Below are 16654 nucleotides of genomic sequence, written 5' to 3' on the forward strand. Positions count from 1 at the left end.
TGATGCAAGAATAATGTTGGCACATTTTTGGCCAAAAAGGAAATTAAACAAAAGTACAACATGGTCCTGGTGTGTTGCCAATTTGTTTTGTTGATCAAGTAAAAGACCTGAAATATGCAGTTTTTACATTGGATGTCTAATGATGCTCATAGCACAGTAATATCTGGGATAGAGTATTGAAAAATAGTCTTAACAGGTCCCATCCTTAGCCATGCTTGCAAGTAAGACCATAGTGAAATAGGTTGAAGTGTAGAGTGCGTAACTCAAATTTCAACAAAAAAAGTTCCTTCTTTACATTTCCCTCGCTGACGCATTTTTTTTTTTCTTTGCAGTTTGCCCGACGACGTGTAAGTACAGAGCCTGCACGAAGAACCTCCTCTGCTGCCATGAGGAGTGTCTGGGCAGCTGCTCGGAGCCCGACGACCCCCGCAAGTGCGTGGCGTGCCGGAACTTCCTCCACCAGGGCAGGTGTGTCGCCGCCTGCCCCAAGGGCTTCTACCGCTTCGAGAGCTGGCGCTGCATCCCCTTCGAGTTCTGCCAGGAGCTGCACAACAAGTGCAAGAACCCGCAGGAGGGCTGCGACCAGTACGTCATTCACAACGGGGAGTGCATCCCTGAGTGTCCATCGGGATACACCATGAACACCACCACGTGAGTGCCAATCCCAATCCCAGCTTCGCTGTATGCTACCGCGCACAGTGTTGTATAAGGTGCTGAATCAGACACGCTGATACATACGCTCCACGACGGCTCAGAGCGGCTCTGAACCTGAGTGGGTGAGAATCAGCTTGTATCTTACACAGAACCCGGTAATAGTACTTTTTTTTTTTTTTTTTTTTACAGTTAGAACTATACTGTGTGTTCTGTGCATGGGATGACATGTCTACACAGAATAAGATGTACTTAATCCTTACATGATTTATAATAAGAGTTTTTATGTCTCACGTTTAGTGCACAGGTAATATTTACTAACAGCACAGGCCCCATGTTGCATATTTCAGTGCATAAAAAAAGATCCAGTCCTGTACTTGGCTTCTGTTTGGTCAAACGTAGTAATTCAGTGACTAAATTAAAGTGTGACTGGACCTTACTCACCTTTCCCTGGGTAAGGACCGCTCTGTAAAATTATCAATAAGTTGACAAATATCACAGAGTGTGAGTGAGACTGGGGAAGGCAGTCTGAGAAACACCTGGATTAGCATTATGGCTTGCTTGTCAAATTTGGGATAATATTAGTCGGCTTTAAATGGGGATCATCCTATTAATTCCCAGTGCAGAATAAACAGGCACAGCTACAACACGTTCAAACCGGTCTCAAGGACGTAAATACAGGCTTTGTTGTGGGACATCCAAGCTACAGCTATAGCCAAAAGTTTTGCATCACACTAAAGTCACACACAGTTTTTTTTAAATTTTTTTTTATTGTCTCAAACCTAAAATTCTAGGTGCTGCAAAACGTTTGGCCATAGTTGTGCATTGCAACTCTCTTAAAGATGGGAGTTTAAAAAGGGTTTCTGCTAGTTGGCTGTTATATTGTAACATGAATTAGTGGAGAAGCTTTGAGTTTAGTTTTTAGTAGTTGTAAAGCATGCACTAGTAAGGTGATCTCACTTGACATGCAGTGCTGGGTACTACTTTCTTAAGGGCTGAGGAAGATAAGAAAAGTAACACTGAAGTAGTGTGGAAATAACAAATACAGCTGAATGTGTCATTTATAGATGTGTTTTTCTTTTCATGCCTTTACAGTAGCGAAAACGAAATCTGCTCGGGGCAGAAATGAGCATAAACAGCAGTAACAGTATAACAATTGTTAAATTACTTTTAAAAACACTACTTAGTGAACACACGCTTTGACAGCATTCCCTTCCCCTGCCTTGTAGGCATTTCAATGTCATTCAGCAACCTCGCCCCTGTAGGGCAACATTTTTGTGTAAATCCCTGTGTAGATAGACACCTTTCTACAGCAGCGAATGAGGAGCAGCTTGATTAGATAGTCAGGCAAGAGGGGTTAGAATCCGGGATGCTGTGGGAGACGCACCTCCAGATGCTTACTGGGATCTGCTTCCAGACTGCATGTTGGGAATGCGTCGTTTCCACTGCCTTATCCCCAGGTATAGCTGAGCTGGCCCGTCTAGGCGAGCCTGGGTACAAAACCCACTGCAACCTACAGGGGCATCCAGGATTAAAAGGGTTAAAAGCAGAAGGAAACCCACTGCCTGTACTGTGTGTGCTCACTTGAGATACATGTTTGGTAAACAGTAGCAGAAGTTTAGCCAAGTCCCCACAGATGTACAGTCTCTCGTCGGAATGGCCTAAAGCAAAGTAATGCAAATAAACAAACACGCTTTTCAATTAAAGAAAGTCAAGTGTATTTATCCTGCCGTAAAACCCAGTGTTTCATCAACAAGGAAAAGAAAGTCTTCCACAAGAGCAGCACAAATGCAAAAAATATCAAACTCAGGATTTAATTTGAAAGTCCGCGCCTTGTTTCACTGGCATATCCAGCGTCCCAGTGTTGCACAGATTAGGATGCAGTCTGCGAAACCATAATTACGCAAGTGTGATCTCCCTGCAAACACGACACAGTACAGTTTCAATCAGCAAGACGTCACAAAGGTTCCCATTCACAGCACGGAGTGCCGTTTCTCTTGTTCACTTACAAATCCATGCTTACCAGGGTGTTGCAAAGATATCACATGCTTCATGTTATACGCTTCATCTATTTCATACTTTTAAAGTGTGTAACATCTGATATTAGAAATGAGCCCCGACGGGGTGTTCCTATCTTGTACATTCATACGGTACACATTCATTAAGTCATTGAAAATAAAGTTTTTGGAGTTAATGACGTTGGAGCGTGTCTGATGTCTTCTTCACTCTGGGGGGTCTCTGGTATTGGACTGGCAGGTTGCTACCATGTCAACAGCACCTAGAAGACGGCCAGATAAGCACACGGCAGCACGTTGAAGTGTTTCTCAATGTGCTGTGGAAACAAGGAAGCTGTTGCAACATCACCAGCCTTCTGGAATACTTTGCGTCGCAGGAGTGAGAGGGTTTATTTATACAGGGGGGCGTCTCCGCTCTGCATCTCAGAGGAACGCAAATCCTGCTGCCCCGGACTGGCCCATGTACCTGCGCTCGCACCACCTCGGGGAGTGGGGAGTGGGCAGTGGGGAGTGGGGACCTCTGTGCCGCTAGGCTGTTCTGCTTTTCGAATAATTCCAAGGCATCCAGCCTTTGATAATATCCTTGGCTGCAATATGGAATTCTGTCCCTGGTGACACTGAGAGAGTGACCTTTTGTCTAGTTTTTCCTGAGACTGAAAGAACAGTGAAATGCCCGAGGGCGAGATCAGATTTTCCTTGAAAGAAAGCTGTCGATTTCGCTTTCGTCTAAATCTAAAAAATGTAAGAATAATAAAATAATTAAAAAAATATATATATATATACATTTGGAACAATAGAATCCCAACGACATACGTCAAAAAAAAAAAAATACCCCAAAAAACGAATTGTTCTATTTTCTGTTTTGGGATGCATTATTTGATATCGTTCTGCGTCTTTGCGTCAAGAAGGTCTAAACACTCCAGTGTTACAAGCTATACACTGTAACCGTCTCTTATGAACTTGTGCTAATCCTCTGTCTATTAGAGTAAATAACAACCACACATGAAGGTGTGTGTGTCTTTGCGTGAATCGGTATCGTTTGCGATGGAGTTGACTGTTCCAAAATGTATCTGCAAAAAGGCTTTTTTCACTTTCTCTCCAGTAACATTAATGGGATGTTTGCGATTGGGTGTGCGTGTCTATCTTTATACAAATTGAAGGGAGTGAAGACAAAGTGAATACTTGGCATTCTTATTAAGAACACGATATAGTGTGTCAGTAACAAAGTAATATCCAATCAGCACAGTCGGGTAAGCTGCTTGCTCTGTTTAGATTGATCAGCCTGTAAAGAATGCAGAATGGACCAATGTAAAGCAGCCCACCTGTTTCTTGACACACACACGCACACACGCAAGTCTTCCTGTGGGGTTGTTAATTACACTCTCATAACCAGAGAATTAGCACAAAAGGGAGTTCGTGCTGGGAAACCACAGCCACATGGGGACACTAGCAGCCTTTGTTTGGGCACGCAGAGTCTTTCTTCCTCTGTAATAAGAGGCTGAAATGTTGCTTTTTTTAATGCCGTTGTCTTGCATCATCGAGGGTTATAGTTTTGACGGAAGCACGATTTTGTTTGGAGTGCTCTTGCCCATGTGGTTTCGGGGTATCTGTAATTCCTCTTTGGACGTAGTGCGCTTGTTTTCCATTAACCCATCAAGCAAAAAATAATTCTTGGCCAGGAGGCAGTCATGCAATAATAAACCAGGCTTTTCAAAAACATTTTCTGTGCCTCCCCACCCCTACCCTCAAACACAAACACACACGCTCACCTCTATCATTTCTTTATAGTATGAAAGTTAAGCAGCAGATTCAGGATTACTTTTTAATTTTTTAATTTAGTGCAGCACTTCAAAGGAAGGGAGGTTACTCTTCTGTTTTAAGCAGTTCTCCTGGGCATCTTGCGGTGCAGTTGTTCAGACGGATGGCTTTTTTGCCTTTTCAGCTGTGAATGAATTGAACGTATTTGATTTTTAAAGAACATTTGAACATGCATATGCCAAACTGAAAGAATGAAATAACAGTTTAATTAAAAAAAAAAAAAAAAAAAAAAAAAAAATTGCCACGAGCAGTTTTTAAAATTCTACTGTGTGTATTTTTTTTAAAGTCTTTAAGTCATTAGTTTCAGACACGAGACATGCTTTGAATTTGTTTCTGTTTTTTTGTAGGACTTTGTGATACAGCCTCCATACATTTACTGCACGATCAAAGTCCATAGTGTAGCTTAAATGGAAACACACAGCCTCCCGCAAAGCTCTAATGCTTATTAGAGTAGAAAACAAATAATACATTCTAGTGTGCGTGTGTGAAACAACAGTGCCTTCTGTGGGCACTGGAGCAGCTGACACTTGCATGCAGTGCCAGTGACCCACATTCCAAGGCACAGATAAGGCACATTCAGTGCATGAACCTTTGAAACATTCAGCCCGGGAAAGGTTCAGAGGTTTGCTTGACTAAGACGATGACCTCATTTTTATTTATTTTTTTTACTTGCTTGTATTCTAACCTGATTGCACTTGTTATCAGCGCTGCACCGGTTTGCATGAAAGAGCAGCAGGTGGTACGATCTGCAGGGATGGAAGTAATAATCCATTTCAATAGAAGTTCGATCCATTCCAGGGTTTTCCACGAGCTGAGTAAGCCACTGTGTATTGGTAACAAGCTCAAGCCTCCTCTCATTATAATAAAAACTGTTGTGCAGTGATGGTACCCCTATTTCCATTACTAACCCTGCTCTTTGAACAGAACAAAAGGCTATTGCAATACATGAGTTACAAAAGAAGGGGCCGCTGCTTGGAGCAAGAAAACCTACCAAAAGTAATGTTTGCTTTTTCGCCCCTTTATTGACGCTCAGAAATGAGCATTTATTTGATGTGTATTCGAATGAATGGGTGTGCTGGCTGCTTCTGTCCATCCAGTTCAAACTATTCGTATGTCTGTTTTTCTATTTCTGTACAAGTTTGTATGACTCTGCCTGGGACCCTCCTGTTTGTTTTTCAGTACTTTGTGTTTCAGAATTCAGAACAGGAAGTTCCCTGTACACTGTTGTCTTTTTGTAACGTTACTTGCGCAATTTTTAGTGTTTTTAGTTCCCCATTGTTTTCAGAGCACTGATACATGTGTGTTGCAATGAAAATCGTCAGACATTTTAACGGATGGTCTGCTTAAGAGTGTTTCCCATGTACCTGCACGGACCTCTCCAGAACTACATTTCCCATCATCCTCTTGCTCACTGGTAAATCCATCTCAGTTACATATGTGAGCAGGAGGATGATGTGAAATGTAGTTCTGAGAGGTCCATGCGGGTACATGGGAAGCCATCCTGAGTCAGGGAATGCAATTTAAAAGTTTAAAAAAGTGGTCAAAATGTAAAATAAATAAAAAATTAAAACAATACACACACCTTACGTAAACAGTTGTAGCAACACATGGGAACATGTAACACAATCAAATAAAAAGGTCCTTATGTACCCTCAAGGCAGTCAAAACAACATACTATACAGCACAAGCATTGAACAGCTTGTCAATGCATGTTGCTGAGTGGAGACCTCAGCATTGCTTTGGTAAAATGAATAGATTAAACAGTAAATCAGCTGCATTGTGTTTGATTGTAGAGAGTTGGCATGGCCACCATGCAAGCCAAAGTTGAGTGATTGAGTCGGCACCCTCAGATCCCACGTGATGGACTAACAGGTGTACATTTATGGGATTCAGTCATACCTTTAATACGGAATACACTGAGATCTGCCCACCCCAATGTGTAACGTGATCGCTGCTCTCGGGTCCGTACTACGTATTTTGCAAAACACAACTGTGGTTCTTTTTTTGGATATTTTTCATTTGTTTGACACAAGTTTGATCGAGGCCAGATTAACTTGACTATCCCACCGCTATTCTAGCGTTTGCCATCTGATTTACTGTTTGCTTCTTTCACAATAGGGATGTTAACAGTTCAGACATTTTCCCAAGTGTTAGAATTGTGGTGTTTTATATTATACAGTGCAGTGTAAGCCCTTTTAATTGGATTTTGTATTCAAAATAATTTTCATTTACACAGGGACGTTCAGACAGCAGACCAGACAAGCATACACATCTCGTTTTATTAAAACAACACAAGGTGATTTAGCTGGCTGGTCTGAACTGGAAGCGTGAATTTAAAAGCAGTCAAGCATCCCAAATGCCTCCCAACAGATCTCTCCATACCTAATGAGTCTGTGTAGAGGGTTGTTTACAGCAACTTGTATTGTAATATTCTGTTTAAAGTCAAATAGTGGAGCCGCTCACAATACTTGTTATGGCACTGATTCCATTCCGGTGAGGTTTCAGTAAAGAGCCACCTTTCTCACAAGGCTTTATTTAACTTGCATGTTATTCAAAGAATGTTTTATGGAACCAAATGGGTATTCGTTAACCTTCTCTGCACTTAAGAAGCCAACAGCAACAACCTCGGACCGTTTGGCACATTCTTAACATTTTTTAGCTTAAGTAGAGAGAGAGAGAGAGAGAGATCCTTTTTTTATGCATTAACCAAAAGCATTGTCTGTTGAACTTTTAAAAGCACGCCTTGTAATGCAAGAATGTATTGTATTTATATAAAACAAACACACACGCTGGTCTGTCTCCTTCCCCAAGGTCAGCAAACCTGCTGAAGAATAAGTGATTTACGTTTTCTTTCTGCTTTGGCATATTCTCCGCAAAGATGACAAGGTGATGGGGTCATCCTTGAGTATCCTCTCAACCGTCGTTACAAAGGCTTTCATTAAAACATGTATATCTAATAGATAAGACAGCTTTCTGTACCCTTGGCCACCTCTGCTGCTTTGCTGAATTATTAAAATTACTGCAGCATTTAACGTGCGCCCTTGTACAAGCAAATCCATGCTTGCTCGCAGCCAAGGGACAGTATTTTTCTGATCTCTGGATTTAAAAAAAATAATAATACTTGACAAACATTTAGACAAAGTCTTTATCAGTGTCTTCCTAAAGATTTCTGATTTTTAACATTCCTGATCTAATTGTTAGTGTTTTTAATTCTTCAGTTTTTTAATTCTTCAGTATCGGGACTGATTGTATGTGACATGCCTTGAAGGATAGTTACACCAGTAAGTCGCCCTGGATAAGGGCGTCTGCTAAGAAATTAATAATAATAATAATAATAATAATAATAATAATAATAATAATAATAATAATAATAATAAAATATTACAACAACAACGACAATAATTCACGTCTAATGCGCCTTTCATCACAATGATCCCAAAGCGCACACACACACAAAATGTAAACCATTAAATATAGTCTAATATAGAATTTGATAGACCAGAAAAGACAGATAACAAATGTGGTTTTCATTGTAAAAAAAAAAAAAATCAAGTCCATACGTTTGTCTGCCTTAACTTATAGGAACCTGAGTAGCAGTGATGGGATGAATTCTCCCATTCGTAAATTAGTTTCAATGGTTTCATGTTCATATGAATATTTAGTGTTTTGGGTGCTGATTTTAGGTCTGTGCAAATGCTAGCCTATTCCCCAGCACTGCACTATAACTACAGAGATGGAACTAAGACTCCTATTGCATAGAACTTTCACCCATTCCAGGTTTTACTAGGAGCTTCATTAACCCCAGTGTATAGGTACCAAGCTTGTGTCTTTTTAAACTCTTAAACTCACAGTAAAACCAGGAATGGATCAAACTGCTATGCAGTGGGAGTCTTATAGCCATCCCTGAACTAACCTTCTTCTTACTCTTGCTTTTGAACTACTGCATTTGTTTTAAGTGTTTCTGTTCTTAGCACCCCCCCCCCCCCCCAGACAGCATTACAGTCCATGTTAAAGACTATGCTGTCCAGCTAGGTGAGGATTGTACTTCTGAACACCAGTCAAAACAACTGGGCAGTGTCCCATTCCTCCCCCAACTGATTGGCTAGGCCACCCCTCAGAAAGCTCAGCTCAAAGACATGTGACAGTGATGATGACAGCATTCATGTGATGTGTGACCTTCACTGCATTACTTGTCTGACAGTGTTGGCAACAGAACGTTAAGCTTCAAACATCCCATTGTACCGACTGTGTTCTCTAAGGCATGCAGTATGTGGGCTACACTCAAGGTGTTAACACAGCAATCTGCCTGGGTTTGAAACAAGCTCAGGTAGTCGACAAGAGAATTCTGTTTCAATGGATTCAATTCAGACCAGTAGCCGCCATCACAGATTTTTAAACATTTGCCTAAGTTAAAAAATCAAGTGCAGATGAACCCGCTTTATATCATGATTGCCGTGCAGGCATAATTCATGATATAAACCGGCTTTCACATAACGAGTGCGAGAAAAAAAGAAAAATCTAACGATGAATTAAAGAGCAGTGTTTTAATACTGTACATCTAGTCGTTCTTCACATTTAAACACATGCATATAGTTTACTACAGGACACATCCATTTTGTATCATTAACTGGAACGAAACAGTTTGTGTCATTATCTAAAAAAAGACATGAAATGAATCGTTGACTGATGAGAGCTATCAATTGGTGACGTTGGTGTTTTATAGCTGTTCACAATGGCGGAATATCTGGATCAACATATTCAATTTTAGTTTATGTTTTTGTGTCTCTCTGCAGCTTGACCTGTACCCCGTGCGATGGGCTGTGTCCGAAGATCTGTCAGTTTGGAGATAAACCCAAAGTCATCGACTCGGTCACAGCCGCACAGGAGCTCCGCGGGTGCACTGTGATCAATGGGAGCCTGGTCATTAACATGCGCGGAGGGAGTAAGTGAACTAAAACCGGCCTCTCTTACAGCAGTTATGGGAGAAGGCTCGAGCATGGTATCTCAGTTTATATGAGTATTTATGGGCTTCCTCTTCACTGGAGGTGTATTGCTGAACATCTGCAAGTTCGTCCTCAACTTACACTTGTCTGGTCTCTGAACACGGCATTCTGTGCAGGTTAAATTAGTGCAGGATGTGTCACGGTTACCAGCTGTTGTGTAGCCTTAAAATTAGGAGTTTACGTTTAAACCTTGGCAAAAAACATGTTGAAACATTAAAAACTTTAACATGTTGAGAATGTTTGTTTGTTGCCAATCACAAAGGCCACCATCAGAACCCCTCCACCTCCATCTTACAGTAAATGACAACATGTATTTGTGGGACTGTGTAGGTGTGCATTTAATTGTAGTTGAAAAAATACTAACTATGTGAAAGTTGGGTTACTTTTGTACACTTTCTATTAAGGCTGTCAGTAAAGTCTTGACATTTTTATTTGCTTTCCTCTCAGATAACATTGCCGCCGAGCTAGAAGCTAACCTGGGGCTGATCGAGGAGATCACTGGCTTCCTGAAGATCCGCCGCTCCTACGCGCTCGTCTCCTTGTCTTTCTTCCGCAAACTCAAGCTGATCCGGGGGGAGATGCAGGAGGCTGGGTAAGTATCCCTCCCCTCATTCCGTATGCCAGAGGGAGCCAATCACGGTCCTGGAGGGCTATTCCACTCCTAGGCTTTGTTCCAACCCTGTTCCAAATTGTTTAACCAAGTAAACCCCCAGCAAAGACCCTGAAGTAGGTAATTATCTCATTTTACCTGTCACACCTGGAGTGGAGTGGCTTTCCAGGACCGTGATTGGACACCCCTGCTTTATGCCATAGTAAAATCATAGTGCAGTGTAATAAAGCACATAGCTGAGCATTGTAAAGGTATGATAAAGAATATTTAAAAACATAGTAAGCTGTGCTAAATTCATTGTGTAACCATAAGGAAAAAATGCTTATTTATTTCACTATTTTGTAAGGGGGGTCTGAGGTTTATAATCTGTATGGGACGATTAAAACAGCTTCAGTGTCTTCATACAGTCAAAGTTGTTTTTTTGTGTATGTTTCTATAGTTTTGCTGCCGTACACATGGGCAACCTGCTCCTTTTAGCAGCGATTTTATCACACGTTGAGAAGGGTAAGCTTAACTCGTTTGCCCCACTTCCTGTAGGAATTTCTCCTTCTATGCATTGGACAATCAGAACTTGCGTCAGTTGTGGGACTGGTCGAAACACAACCTCACCATCAGCCAGGGCAAGCTGTTCTTCCAGTTCAACTCCAAACTGTGCCTGTCGGAGATCTACAAGATGGAGGAGGTGACAGGGACCAAGGGGCGGCAGGAAGGCAACGACATCGCTGTGAAAAACAACGGAGACCAAGCCTCATGTAGGTCAACACAGCCCTGGAGCTCCCACCCTCCCTCAGTGTCTACAGCTCTGGCCAAAAGCTTTGCGTCGCCCTGTAGAATGAACACATTTTGCTTCAGAAAGTCGAATGAAACCTGCAGAATAATGTGACGTTAACATATTGAATTACATACAGCTTTGTAGTTTTCCATATACTTAATGAAAAAATGACAAATTGAAAAATGTGACATTTTGAAATATTTACTACTTGTAGCATCCGGTAGACTTTTTGCGATGTGATGGATGTAGTTTCTTTTGATTTACGTGATGCTAAATAAAAGATCTGAATTATGTTTATATAGTTTTCTTTTTTAAATCATGTCTCCAATCCTAAAATTCTAGGTGATGCAAAACTTTTGGCCATAGCTGTACACATTACCATTTTAAATTCGAAAAAGCTACACAAACTCGCTTTTATTTATTTTGTATTTATTTTTTTATATTCTAGGTGAAGACAAGGTTCTGAATATCACTTTGATTAAAACGAGGTCTGATATGATCATCGTCAAATGGGAGCCGTTCTGGCCCCAGGATTACCGGGATCTGCTTGGGTTCATGGTCTTCTACAAAGAGGCGTGAGTGCAGCAGGGACAACAGACAAAACAGACAGGATGGATTTCTGAAAGTGACCACCAGGGGGGCATGCAACTGGGGGGGGGGACGGTGGGGGACGGGGGAGGCAAAGGGCAACAGATAATCAATAGAGGATGATACAGTAAAATCATAATAGCATATTAAACAGGTGTTTAACCCTGTATGGTACAAGGGACATGTGTTTCCCACAAATACAAATTATGCTAACTTTATTATTTTTGCAATGAGGTGCACGAAAGAGGGTTTAAAAATATACTGACTGCTTGGATCTGTTCATCCAGATCTTCCTCGTGATACTTGAGTCACTCCAGTGTATTTTAAGAAAACATTTGAACTGCTGCTCAATTTTTGTGTACCTTAATGGGGTTAATAATGAAAAACAAGCTGTTTTTATTTTCCATTTTTTAGTGGGCTTATGATAAACAGTCCTGTGTTTATTACAAGCTGGTGCTTCTTTTGCAGACCTTATCGCAACTTGACAGAGTTCGACGGGCAGGACGCCTGCGGCTCCAACAGTTGGGCGATAGAGGACGTCGATACCCCCTCTCGTACAGCAGACCCCAAATCCTTACCAGGGAAGCTCCTCATTGGGCTGAAGCCTTGGACTCAGTATGCCATTTTCGTCAAGACCCTCATCTCCTCTACTGAGGAGCGCCAGGTGTACGGAGCAAAAAGCGCAATCATCTACGTGCGAACCAACGCCAGCGGTAAGAAAGCCAGCGAGCTTGGAGACGTGGAATTCAAATGAGCGTGGCTTTGTGCAAATCACAAAACAGAGCATGCACACTAGTAGATTTTCAGCAGACCCCAAAGTAGATTTTGCATGTTGGATTTCGAATTTGTCAGATTTTTCGTTAAGTATATGGAAAACTACAAAGCAGTACGTAATTCAATATGTTAAATTAACATTATTCATCAGGTTTCATTTGACTTTATGAAGCAAAGTGAGTTCATTCTATAGGCCATAGCTGTAGTAATAATTCATAATTAAGAAAACTGCATGTAAATACAATGTAATACAGAAGTCCCGTGAATTAATGTTGTTTTTGGAGACAACAAGCTCAAATCGCATCACGAATAGTCCTGAATTATAAGAGCAATACAAGAAAGCTATTCAGCTGGGGGCATCTGTGGTTTGTAAACTCAGTGAGATTGGTCTGAATTGCTTCCTTGTACAGGATCACATTTCTGTTCTAATAATACTTAGTTGATAGTGTAGGTTTTTTGTGTGTTGGCATTCTCCTGGTTAACACAACTGAACATCCTATTTGTTGGTCTGATATTTCTAGAATAAGGGAGTTGGCTGGAGGGTTTCAGTTGCCTTTTTTTTCACAGTTTTGAGAGCGTTGTTTTTTCTGTTTTTCGTGACTGCTTTTTGGAGAGCTGTCAGTTGATGGATGACAGGTAGAGTGCCATTACTGACAGCTTGCACACTGACAAAAAAACAAAACAAAACTAGGTACGAATAAGCCCCAGAGTAGCAGAGCACCTTTGGGAATGGAATAGATTTCCTAAGCACTTCGAAGCTTTTCAAGAGCTGGTGTATTTACTGGTGCCCGCTGCAAAAAAAAAAACTTAGACCAAGCTCCACATTTGCTTAGCAATACGGTGTAATTTGTAACCGTCGTTCTGTATACTGAATAAATGCAAGGTGGATTCCAAGATGAGATCCTTTTAAAATATATATAAAAATCAGCAGCATTAAATCTGAAAAAAAGTAAAACTGAAGACTCACTGTTTTAATAATGAGCTACCTTTCAGCTTCCACCTTCTCCAAATAGCATGGTAGAAATAGCTAGGGGCTAGGGAGAGATGTTGAGAATTGAAGAATGTGCACACAGTAGACATTGTAGACTACATGGTATTCTAGTTAGTGGACACATTAGTCTGGAAATTAAACAGAGCTTAACTTTTTTTTTTTTTTTTTTCTATTTTTTTCTTGTCACGCGACATTTTCAATTTGTGTGTCTTGTGTGTTTCTCACTGCAGCACCGTCGGTCCCGCTGGATCCCATTTCCTCCTCAAACTCCTCGACCCAGATTATCCTGAAGTGGAAGCCGCCCTCGGAATCGAACGGGAATATCACCCACTACCTGGTCTACTGGCAGCAGCAGCCAGAGGACAGCGAGCTGTACAGGTTCGATTACTGTCAGAAAGGTAAGGGGAGCGCAGGCTAACTGCTGGTACATTAAAATGGGTTGAAAATGCCCCCATATATTGACTGTAAATGTGAAGTGAGCTGAAAATATGAAGACGCAAATATACAAAGAATGACTTTAGCTTAAGTTGTATTTAAAGAACAGGGTCTTAAAGTTGTTTGTTTCTTCAAAAACAAGATCCAAGCAGTACGAACTATTTTATATATATATATTTTTAAATAAACAGTACAGAGATATACAGTGAAAGAGAGATTGTTTTCAAACAGGGCTGAAGGTGCCGTCCCGTGCACCTACTAAGACAGACAGCGAGGAGACGCACAAGCGCAATCAGACGGAGGACTTTGATCAATCAGGAGGGTGCTGCACCTGCCCCAAGACCGACTCGCAACTCAAACGAGAGGCGGAGGAATCAGCGTTCAGGAAAAAGTTTGAAAACTACCTCCACAACGTGGTGTTCGTGCCCAGGTAACGAGTTTGTTTGAAAGAAAGAAAAAAAGATAACAGGCCCGAAAGCCAGAGAGTACCGGTAATAACTGCAGTTCCTAATCTTTTCGTCTCCCACATTCGGATTTCCCGCAAGCCTGCAATCTTATTCTCCCACTCTAAGGGTGGAACTGCCTGAATTATTCCTGTGAAAATGTACAGTAGGGGAAGGGATTTTAGGTACTAAAATGCATCTTTTAATGCCATTATCAAGACACACTAAACAGTGGCAGAACAAAATACTATATGGATCCCGCTGGTGTTAAAATGATTAAAATCACTAAATATAATACAGTCAGCATGAATAGAGGTCAGCGTTGATGCAGGTGTTTGTGTTTTAGGGTGGCAGTATTAACAGATCAATAAAGTTAAGCCACTACTTTGTTTTTATTACCCTAAAGCCCCTGTAACACCAGGCAAATTTGGGGTACATTTTTTTCCAGCTTCTGAAGCAACATGCTTCTGTTTGAAGCAGTTATCGCCATTTGAGTAGTTCAAGTCGTAACAGCTAAACAAACTTTGATATGGGCAACTGAAAACTGTGTTGGCATGGAGGGGGAAAAGCTTAATTTGCTTTTACACTACCACACATGGGTAATTGTCACAGATTACATGCACAGGGATGGAAATAAGATGCCCATTTCAGCTTTTAATGTGAGCTAGTGTGTAGGTAACAAGCTGAGGTGTGTGTCTTATTCAACTCTTTGCAAAACCAGGGACGGATTAAACTGCTGTGCAGTGGGAGTCTTATTTCCATCCCAGAAGCAGTGAAGCATATTGAAAGCCCCCCTGTGGTTTAATTTAATGCTGCATTGAAATGACAGCACAGCAGGGAGGCCTCGGACTCCGTATGAGGGTGGGGTCGGATGTCCCTGAATCACACAGCCCTGTCAGTGTGTCCCGTGAGGAGAGAAGTAATCACCCTGAAAGTGGTTGATTGTCTTGTTTTACAGAAAGTCCTCTGCATTGAATGACGTTAAAGAGGACAGGTAAGAACGATGCACAGCAGTAAAGTTCACCCCTCTCTCTGTCTCTTGCCCTGCGAGCAGTAATAGCAGGCTGGCGACCTACATAATTTGGTGCACTAATTTGGGATTTGCTTCAGCAACCTTCCACACAGCATCCCTCTCTTACTGTCAGCGTAGCCTTATGTCATTCAAAAAAGCGTTCCAAAATACATTGTGTGAAGCTCAGCAAGGCTTTACAAAGTTAAAGAATACTGCATGCAAATAAATACATACAGAACAGTATGTCAGCACTTGCCAGCTTGGTAACTCAGTACTAAGTTCATTCATATTCATCAGTCTCCCTGTCTAACTAGAGACACTTTGCAGCTGTTTTAAAATGTGCTTGTGATGAGTCACAGTTTCAGTTATTTTATGCCCCGTTTGCATGGAGAACAGAGGTTAGTTTCTGAAGACGCTGGGTAAGGTTGGGCTCAGGTGTTGAAGCAAGTCTTGGTGGGGGGAAACCTACAATAAAACCTGAATTCAGATCAAGTGGTGCTTTGTTCAATTCAAGAATAAAACATGTGGTGTGCTTCATTAATATTGTAAGAGAGAATCTTACTGGACAACATAAAAAAAATACAAATAATTGATTCCAGTTTCATGCATCCTAGGTTGCACAAGATAGGGTTTAGTAAACTCTAGTAAAATCTGGGTAGTATTTCAATTATTAACGTAACTGTGCTGGCTAGTAAAGACCGCTTCTTCTAAGAGTTGTACAAGGGAGTATCAGTTACAGCCTCCATAGATGCACTCTGGAGGGGAGGGCTGAACCATTGCAAAGGAAAGCCCAGAAGATTACAGAGTGCCATGACAGTGAGCAGGATCAGTGCGGAGGGTACGATTGGGAAAGGCAAGAAAGAAGAATTTTTGGTCATGCTTTATTTTAAGGGCCGTTTATTAACTGTTAACAAACGTTGTTCATTTTTAGCTCAGGGTTAATAAAAACCTGATTTTTAATTTGCTAAACATTACTACAGTAAAAATTTCAACCGATTTCAAGCATATGATCGACTGGGTATTGATCATCCCTAGGGCTCTGGTGTTTGAGTGATCCTCCCTAGGGCTCTGGTGTTTGATTGATCATCCCTAGGGCTCTGGTGTTTGAGTGATCCTCCCTAGGGCTCTGGTGTTTGAGTGATCCTCCCTAGGGCTCTGGTGTTTGATTGATCATCCACAGGGCTCTGGTGTTTGATTGATCATCCACAGGGCTCTGGTGTTTGATTGATCATCCACAGGGCTCTGGTGTTTGAGTGATCCTCCCTAGGGCTCTGGTGTTTGATTGATCCTCCCTAGGGCTCTGGTGTTTGATTGATCATCCACAGGGCTCTGCTGTTTGATTGATCATCCATAGGGCTCTGGTGTTTGATTGATCATCCATAGGGCTCTGGTGTTTGCATTTTAAGCTGGCCTATTATATATTATATAACAGTTAACAGAAAATAAATAATGTACATTAACATGTGTTTTTTTTTTTTAAATAATTTTATTTTTATTAGATACATTAACATGTTTTATTAGTTGTTTGTTAACAGTTAATAA

General features: G+C 41.2%; 1 protein-coding gene across 1 annotated transcript in view; it reads left to right on the plus strand.

Moving 5' to 3' along the window:
* LOC131721046 (insulin receptor-like) overlaps positions 1-16654 on the plus strand; it is an 88269-nt gene that overhangs the window by 55496 nt on the left and 16119 nt on the right. Inside the window, exons 3-10 of the mRNA XM_059014064.1 lie at positions 333-651; positions 9278-9426; positions 9935-10079; positions 10635-10849; positions 11318-11444; positions 11926-12170; positions 13453-13620; positions 13889-14087. Coding sequence (XP_058870047.1) covers positions 333-651; positions 9278-9426; positions 9935-10079; positions 10635-10849; positions 11318-11444; positions 11926-12170; positions 13453-13620; positions 13889-14087 — 1567 coding nt within the window. The remainder of the gene's footprint in view (positions 1-332; positions 652-9277; positions 9427-9934; positions 10080-10634; positions 10850-11317; positions 11445-11925; positions 12171-13452; positions 13621-13888; positions 14088-16654) is intronic.

The sequence above is a fragment of the Acipenser ruthenus genome, chromosome 47, assembly GCF_902713425.1.
Source record: "Acipenser ruthenus chromosome 47, fAciRut3.2 maternal haplotype, whole genome shotgun sequence".
Lineage (NCBI taxonomy): Eukaryota > Metazoa > Chordata > Actinopteri > Acipenseriformes > Acipenseridae > Acipenser > Acipenser ruthenus.